The sequence below is a fragment of the Equus asinus genome, chromosome 2 (assembly GCF_041296235.1).
Source record: "Equus asinus isolate D_3611 breed Donkey chromosome 2, EquAss-T2T_v2, whole genome shotgun sequence".
Classification (NCBI taxonomy): domain Eukaryota; kingdom Metazoa; phylum Chordata; class Mammalia; order Perissodactyla; family Equidae; genus Equus; species Equus asinus.
The window spans coordinates 100,407,610-100,416,046 of record NC_091791.1 but is presented as its reverse complement, the minus strand read 5'-3'; the positions used below and the strand labels follow the sequence as shown (position 1 = coordinate 100,416,046).

Sequence of the window (8,437 nt, the reverse complement as noted above, 5' to 3'; positions counted from 1 at the left end):
AAATAAATTCTCAGGCAACAATGCTCAGTGGCAAACGTGCTGGCCTGTACTCTGTTAGGGACGTCTTTGGTTTCTAGAATCCCTCATGACTGTGGTGGCTTGGAAGTGGGGATAGATAGTTAAAAAGGAGAAAGATGCACAGGGAGGGAGCTACCAGGGCACCACTAAGGTTTTCACGAACTAGAAGAGGTGGCATTTCCCAGACTCCCCACCACCCACCCCAACTTGCAGAAAACAGAAGTACCAAGATGGACACCACCGTAAGGTGCCACCGCGGATTCAAGGCCGACTTCTCCAGGCAGAAGGCAACGCCCCACCCACAGGGCTGACTGAGAGGGCCCTCTCTGGGGCAGCAGCCTGGATGTGTTGTCTTAGAGGTCTCCTTCAACCCAGATGTTCTACGTCTAAATCTTTCTTCATCCTCCTCCTCACACTGGATCTTCCCGGCGAGAACTCATTTTCCCAGAGCTCACCCTACCAACTGGGTAGACTCTGATTAAGACTCTCTCTGGATCACCTCACCTTTAACTCTTCTCCATTCCCAGAACACATTCACAGACACACGAGTCAATTTTGTCTAGAAATTTATTAGACATAATTAATCTACTACAGTACAGGATCTGGACAAAGTAAAAATAGTTATTAAAACTTTCTATTTACCCTGATCTAGCAGCTTTCATTTCTCTTAAAATCCTCAAGATGTTCTTTCTCAAAAACCGTGTCTTGATGGATCACTTTAAAAATAGAGAGCCAAGGACCTGAGTCTCAATGACATTTACGGGAAATTTATTTAGTGCACGTTTCTTTTCTCATTTCCACTCAGACAAATGAGATGGCTTTACCGGGAGGGCTGACGTATGCCTCCGACCCGATGGTATCCAATTTCTCTGCTTGACTTCCCTCAAATTAGAGGATCTGTAATCACAAATAAGAACCCAACACCCAAGACGGGAAGGAGGAGCACAGTGAGTGACTGTCCTCTTCACTGGCCCCTTACTGCCCCTGTCCACCCCCCCAACCCATCCACGCACAGGAAGTTTGATTTATCATAGAAAATTCTGACCCTCCTACATTGAGAGTGCCCATCAAATTTTTTAACTGCATAAATTTTTATGAAACTTAATGTAGAAATGCCCAAACTGTTATATGGCTTTAAATAAAACAATCTAGCTGATACGTCTAGGTATAGTCTTAACTTTTGTAGAACAGAATACAAACCACTGACTGACAAAGGTTCTAAAAAAGGCTTTTCGCACAGGATTCTGGGGAGTCTCACAATGCCACGCGAGCAGGAAATACCATGCAGAGACCACTGGGTTGGGAGTTAGAGGAATGAGGTTCTGGCCTGTTTTTTTAATGTTAGCTTCCTCATCTGTCACAGGCTAACCAGAGGCACCTGTTGTGACCTTCCACTTTATTTTTACCACAAGTCCTTTCTATCTGCTTCTGATTCTACTTCTGGACAGAAGGACAGGAGTGCAGTGATGGAAGGGCCAGCAATTTCAGAGGCTACAAGCCCAGCTCCCCTCCAGCCCGGCACTGGCATCTACGGAGGAAGGCAGGTAACTGATCAGAGGAATAAGGGGCCTCGACCGGATCTGAGAGACGGCTGTGCATCAGACCTACTGGATTCGTGCAAAAGCAGTGAGGCACACAGCCCAAAAGTCACTGCACATTAGTGCTCACTTGTTAGTCTGGGCCTTTTTCAATTTTTTTCTTTCAACTTTTATTCATTCAGCAAACACTAAGTGCATAAGAGATGATCAATAGATGTTACATGAAGGGAAAATACTCAGAAATTCAGAAGACACTCCAGCCCTTGAAATAACATACATAAATCTTCATGCTCTCCCCTTCTCCATTCTTGGCCCCACCTCTGCTCACTTCGCAGGTCACTAAATGCTCACGTGAACAAGTCGTTAAGCACAGTGCGACACGGCCTGTGCCTAATGCAAACGTCCATTCCGCTAAGAGGTCACCGGTTAAAGCAGGTCCCAGTCGTCAGCCTGAAACCACCTCAGTGGGTCTTCAGCTTCATCTGCGGATATGCCACCGTGATGATGCCTGCTATAGAGGACACGAGACCTCCAAGGCCAATGAGGCCAGGATTAGACTTATAGATCCCCAGCTGGTCCAGAGGGTTCAGGACGTCACAGACGTTCTTCACCGTGTCCAGGAGCAAGGGAGGATGCTTCTTCAGAGACCGGAACAGGAGAAGGAGAAAGGACTGCAGCCACTCTGTTTCCTCATCAGCCACGCTGTACCCCAGAGGAACCTGGGATGATGATTCCTCCCTCTTTGCCCTGTCGTGTGCAACCTGTTCCATCTGCAGGGAGATTTCATACAGGTCCCTGAGCAGGCTCAGCAGGACAGAACAGCAGTAATGGCGGGCAGCCCACATTTGCCATTTCTCTTTGTTAACGCCAGAGGCGAGCCCCACGCTCCTCACCCAGAGGACGGTGTCACAGATGAAATAAATCACACGGTTCAGGTTGGCTAGCGTTAGGCAAAAACGGGGCACCAGGTCAGCGGCGTGAATGCTCTGCTGAGTTGCCTGCACAGCGTGTACCACGTTGCCCAGTCTGAACCCTGCAAGAAGAACCCGCGACAGTTACTAATTACTTCATAAGTATGTAACAGGAAGGCAGAATCCCTGTATGAGGGTGAGAAGCCAGTGCTGGTTTAACAGCTGGCTGTCGCTGAGGCTCAGTCTTTGCTCAGGAAAGGAGAAGGACGTTACAGTGTGTTAAGGACACCTAAAATGATCTGGAAGGCAAAAAAGACAGTGACTCTTTAAATTTATCACCTCCATTCCAGTGAATGCCTTAACGTTGACTTACAACACACTTCAGGCAAGATAGATCATGAGTGTGAATTGTTACATTCAATCATTCAATGTTACCACCCACGCTTCTTTAGAAGGAAGGTACTATGATAACATGACCTCCAGACGCAACATGCTTGTGGAGTGTCTGAGGCTTTACATTTTATTTACTTTCCAGACAAAAGATCACTTTTTAAAAAAACACTATTATCATTTTGCCATTTTCTGGTCCAAATCCCTTTTGGCTCCCTACTGTCAAGAAGACCAAGTAGAGATGGTAGGATTTAGTGGATATGACAATTAATATTGTCATCTGTGACTCCTGGTTGATTGAATCAATCATTGCAGGGCAGGTCCTTATCTAAGCAGGTAATTCAATTACTCAGGGAGGCATCAATCAACTCAGAGTGAGTCATAGTACTAAACACTACGGAGGACAAAAAATAAGTACTTTCCTTAAAGGACTATGTCTTAAGACTCAGCAAATGCTCAAAATTAGCTATCTCAGGAAACCTACAATCTCAGAAGAATGTTTGATATTATTTTGTCAAAAATAACACAAAACAGAATATGTAACGAATAATGCCTGGTTCTAGGTCTGGCTCTTGCACTAACTGGCTGAGTGACCTTGGGTTAAGTCCTTTCTGGACTTCAGAGACTAGTGACCTCTAAAGGACCTTTGCGCTCCAACATTAAGAATCTGAGAACAACTAATCCTGGTCTTTGAAGCCATCCAGAAACACTTACCCAACCTTCCCATCCTGCAGCCTGACAGCCTAAGTCTTCTCTCCGTCAAACTAATTTCCTCATTGATCCTTCAATGCAATGGTTTGCTCATAACAGTTCTGAAACTTCACCAGAGGACACCGCCCTTCAAGAATGCTCTCCTTCCTTCTCTCTCTAGCCACACCTCAAGTTCCACCTCTTCCAAAACACCTTTCTTTTCCTCTACCCCAGCCAACATATCTGGTACTAAATCTTACCATCTTATTTGTCCATGTGAACTGAGTTCTCCCAGAAAGCTCAGGACTATACCTATATGAAGTAGGTGCTCAAAAATAATTGATCAACATCTGATTTCTACGTTCCATTCTAACACCTCTACTTACCTACTGTAGCAACATATTGTTCTCATCAAACAGCTAGGAGTCAGGCATGCAACTGTTCTTATAAGTATGGGATTTTCCAGTATGCTTTATTATTAAAGTGAACGAAATGAGTGCAGAACACTGACTTCACTTTTTGCCTTTAACATGAAACCACCCCAGAAATGGTCTATTAAAATGTATCCATCCATTTCCTCTAGCAATCCCTCAAGAGAGGAAGAGGGAAAGACAAGAGGTCCGAGATAAAGCTATTCTGTTCTTCTAGGGAATACAAAGCGCTCCCAGAAGCCAGAAGCTCATGTCAGGGATTGCCAAAACATTTTGTGATTGTAAGAACTAAAGAAGAGGGGCCAGCCCAGTGGCTCAGTGGTTAAGTGTACATGTTCTACTTTGGCGGCCCAGGGTTTGCCTATTAGGATCCCAGGTGCAGACATGGCACCACTTGGCAAGCCATGCTATGGCAGGCATCCCATGTATAAAGTAGAGGAAGATGGGCACAGATGTTAGCTCAGGGCCAGTTTTCCTCAGCAAAAAGAGGAGGATTGGCAGCAGATGTTAGCTCAGGGCTAATCTTCCTCAAAAAAAAAAAAGAAAGAAAAGAAAAAGAACTAAAGAACTGACACACTGTACATCCCAGGGGTTATGATTAATCAGAAAGATACAGTGTAGCAACAAATGTGAACACAGGAGTGTGTGTGTGAATAGTCTGAAGCAAAACATTCAACCTTTCCGGCCTACGGTTCCATGACGGCAGTCTTACCAGTCGACTTCATCAATAAATCTGGCTGACTAGAAATTAACAATCTAGAAAGTATCTTGTGAATTACAGTGTCTGAGGATTCTACGCCAGGAGCCACTGTCCCTCAAGAGACAGGGTACTTACATTTACGGCCAGTGCTCACACTGGACTCCAGTTTCTTGAGCTTCATTACCACCTTCTCTTTGCCAGCTTTAGGCTCTAACAAATATCTAAGCAACATGCATGTGTACTGAGTAGCTCTGAAATGGAAAAAAAATGAGGAGAATGATTTACAAACCAAACAAAACTTGATTCATGAAGTAAGGGAAGGAGAGACATGTTTTGCTAAAGCTAAAGTTACCGACACTATTTCTCATGTAAGCTCTTACGAGAGCAAAGTTCTGCAATAGTCATCCACAGGGCCAAAGGGTAGGACATGTGACGGAAATGCAACACAAAGGTAACGAAGAGAACGACAACAATACAGTGAGGAGCCTTCAAAAGGCCTTCTGCTGGCACAGAGAAATGGATATAGTCAAAGCGGTAAACTGCACACGAATCTACCTCGTGTTAAGTCTGCAGAGTTTCATAACCTTTATTTTCTCCAGTGTAGAATGATTTTTCAGATTTATTTTTATCATGTAGTTAATCAACTTCTCATGTGACAGGACACACACTCAAACCAGAACCAAATGAAAAATCCACAGTTTGAAAATTGCTTAACATTTTATAAAAGGACCAAATACACACCAACACATAAATAAGTATAGATATGTTTTTATGTGTCTTTCAAAACCAATTAGCATTTTATATAAAATACAGACTCCTGTTTAATAATATAGTCATGGGCCCCATACTGACATTTTGGCCAACAATGGACCACGTATACGATGATGGTCCCATAAGATTACTACCATATAGCCTAGGTGTGTAGTAGGCTACACCATCTAGGTTCGTGTAAGCACACGCTATGATGTTTGCATCATACGATGCAATTGCCTAACACGATTTTCTGAGAACATATCCCCATTGTTAAGCAACGCATGACTGTACTAAATATTCAATAAAGTGATTATTATCGTGACTACAAATAATAATGCCTTACAAACAGAAATACAAGTGAGAAATTTTATATCCCATAATCACACAGCTAAATTCATTTGGCGGTCTATTCAGCAAAGCAGGTGCCTGCTTCTTACGTCCTGTAACCGCATTTGAATGCAGTTAATATTTCTGCTATAAATATTATTCTCAATAAAAATGTGGCACACTTTCCAAAATGGTGAACCTGTTATCGGGGATGAAGTAAAAAGAAAAAAAAATCTCTCTCTTTCTCTCTCTCTCTTTCAAAGTATGCTTCCTGGTGAGGGGGCTCAAGCTGGTCACTTCAATGAATCCCCCTTTCTCAGATTTGGTCTCATAATAGGAATGCGTCTAAAAACAAGGCATTATTTATGAGTGCCAGTTTGTTCACATAAGCAATAGATCACCAAGGGGATTGGGAAATGAATACCAGAGATCTCAGATCTTGCTGAATAAGGATATCCTAAACAATTATTTTACTAACCAATCTTGTTGATAAACCTAGCAGGGTACATTCTGTGTACACTGGGATTGTAGGCTTCTATTTTAATGAAGCTGTATATAATGCAACCATTTTTAAAATCTACCAAATTAATTAGAAAGGTAGTTTGTCTGGGTAGTTAAAGAGGTACGCCCTGAAGTCAACCGTGTGGATTTAAATCTCTCAGCTCTGCCACTTAGTACCTACAAATCTTTTGCTTTAGTTTCCCATCTGGGAAATGGGGATGATTTAAGCATTGCCCTCACAGGGTTGTGAAGCGGGTTAAGCGAATTAACGTTGTAAGACACTGAGAACAGTATCTGGCATGAAGTCAGCTTCCAAAAGTATCATTATCGCAGCTATTCTTACTGGTCTGTTTGCATTAGCGCCTGCACAGCCAGAAGAGGAGGAAAGGCTGTTAAACCAAACTGCACCATCCTTTCTCATTCTTGAGCAAGCATCAACCAAATTTCTAAAAGAAACATCATGAATTAATTGTCATGAAAGCCACCATAGCCGGTTACCAGGCGGTGCAGTCAGCGCCTCTCGAGCTCTCCGCAATGGATCTCGCTCCCAGTTTACATACTGTGCTCCGTGCCGCGTCTCATCGAGGGGGACGCGGCCGCCCGGGAAGATAAGGAAGATAAATGAGATTCCCGACTCTCCACGAGCGTTTCACGGGGTACTGGAAGCCACAACCCAGCGCTCGGCTTTCCCCAGACACAAACGCCAAACCCAAGCCTGTGTCTCTTACAGGAACCTCCTGGGAGGACCTGAGCGGAGCCCCCGCCTGCCGCGGGCCCGGGCTGCCGACGAGGGGCGGCGGCCGCCGGCGCGGACTCACCTGAAGAGTCGGTCCCGGCCCTGGGCCTGGTTGGTGAAGCGTGTGAAAGCGTCCATAGCGCCCAGCCCAAAGGCCCGCGGGCCCGGGGCTCGGGGCCCAGTGCTTCCGCGCGCCGCCGGTCCCCGCCCGCGGGGGCGGGCGCACTTCCTGAGAGCCGCCTCCAGGGCTTCCGGTCTGGACCGGAAGTGGTGGTTACTAAGGCGACGCCAAGCTGCTGGCCCAGGTGAGCGAAACCTCGGCTTCCGCCCTCGGGTGCAGCGGCTCCCCACGTGTCCGGGGCCCCCCTCCACGTCTGGGGTGTCCTAGACGGGGCTCTGAGGGGGTCCATCTCCCCAGCCTCAGGCATTCCGGGGCGTCCCGCGCCTCCCCTCCCCGCAGATCCCGGTGCCCAGCTTCCCAGGTGCATCCCCGAATGGCGATTCCCCTGAGCTTTTGCTTGGGGACGGCAGAGCCTAATCATTTCCCAGCTCTGTGCCTCTGTTTCCCTCGAGCAGCACCAGCTCCAGGTCTGCGGAATGAAATGGTTAGAGCAGAGAGAAACCGATTTGTGGAGTGTGTTTCTAGCTTGAGAGCCGGGTAAAGTGAGGAAAATTTCTGTTAGGATTATTGAGTACTGAAAGAAGATTGATACTTGAGGAAATCCTGAAAGGGTTATCGTGAACAACGTGGGGGCAAAAGTAGATGACGGTGAAACTGCACCACTGAAGTCCTTGTGTGGGACTTGAAGACATGGGGCCCCACCCATTCCGTAGCAGTAATTTTATAAAATGTGCCCCTATAATCACAAAGTAAGGTCATCTATTTTTGTAATCTTTATTCCCCTCGTGAGGCCTGCCCCTAACATTTGCAGGCCTGGGGTAAGAGTACAAATAGAGACCCACATATCATAGGTTTAAATATTTGGAAGTTTTAAATCAAGGTAACAAATTGTTAAGTAAAATATGTTCTGTTCTCCTACCTTGTGAAATATACAGTCATAATGATCTAGAAGTCCAGCTTCACATTCAGAATTCTTGAGCTTCTTGGAATCCCTGGGAAAACAGCTGGAATGTGGTACTGTGGGGAGAGCTGGTCCCCAGTCCTTTCCCACCCACTCTCTTCCCATCTTTGGCTCCCAGCTATATCACTGAGAGGGGCCCTGCTTACAATGTGTGGATACTTCGAGACGCACCCAAGTTTTGCCCGTACTCCTGCAAACAGCCATGCCTTGGCCACCTTTCAGGTCTAGGGGTGCACACCTTAGCAGCTGGTCTGCCCTCAGGAGAAAGCTGAGAAGGAGATTCATGCAGATCCTGACATCATTTGGGCAGTAAATTCCAGGTCTATAGGAACCCTGAACATGGTCTAGACTCCAGAAAGT

General features: G+C 45.8%; 2 protein-coding genes across 20 annotated transcripts in view; one reads left to right on the top strand and one right to left on the bottom strand.

Moving 5' to 3' along the window:
• Positions 1 to 567: 567 nt before the first annotated feature.
• On the bottom strand, positions 568 to 7,259 carry PEX11A (peroxisomal biogenesis factor 11 alpha). Of its 4 annotated transcripts, XM_014842568.3 has the most exons (4): positions 7,078 to 7,240; positions 4,814 to 4,929; positions 2,450 to 2,589; positions 568 to 2,326 (listed from the first exon to the last, which is right to left on the bottom strand). In XM_014842568.3, the coding sequence occupies exons 1-4, from the start codon at positions 7,131 to 7,133 to the stop codon at positions 2,018 to 2,020; spliced, it is 621 nt and encodes a 206-aa protein (XP_014698054.1). In that variant the 5' UTR covers positions 7,134 to 7,240; the 3' UTR covers positions 568 to 2,017. The 4 variants fall into 4 exon arrangements, with proteins under 4 accessions (XP_014698054.1, XP_014698053.1, XP_070351386.1 ...); XM_014842567.3 differs by having other exon boundaries at positions 568 to 2,589; positions 7,078 to 7,259; XM_070495285.1 differs by lacking the exon at positions 4,814 to 4,929 and having other exon boundaries at positions 7,078 to 7,199.
• WDR93 (WD repeat domain 93) overlaps positions 7,162 to 8,437 on the top strand; it is a 51,885-nt gene continuing 50,609 nt past the window's right edge. For all 16 annotated transcript variants that reach the window (XR_011497189.1, XR_011497205.1, XR_011497188.1 and 13 more), the window contains exon 1: positions 7,162 to 7,300. The gene's annotated coding sequence lies outside the window, so the exon portion shown is untranslated. The remainder of the gene's footprint in view (positions 7,301 to 8,437) is intronic.

Excerpts from the sequence above, each read along its gene's own strand:
- PEX11A (XM_014842567.3), bottom strand. The coding sequence starts at position 7,133 with ATGGACGCTTTCACACGCTTCACCAACCAGGCCCAGGGCCGGGACCGA. Across the intron at positions 4,930-7,077 it reads GGCCGGGACCGACTCTTCAG|AGCTACTCAGTACACATGCA; the intron begins GTGAGTCCGCGC and ends TTTCCATTTCAG. Across the intron at positions 2,590-4,813 it reads TGTGAGCACTGGCCGTAAAT|GGTTCAGACTGGGCAACGTG; the intron begins GTAAGTACCCTG and ends TTCTTCTTGCAG.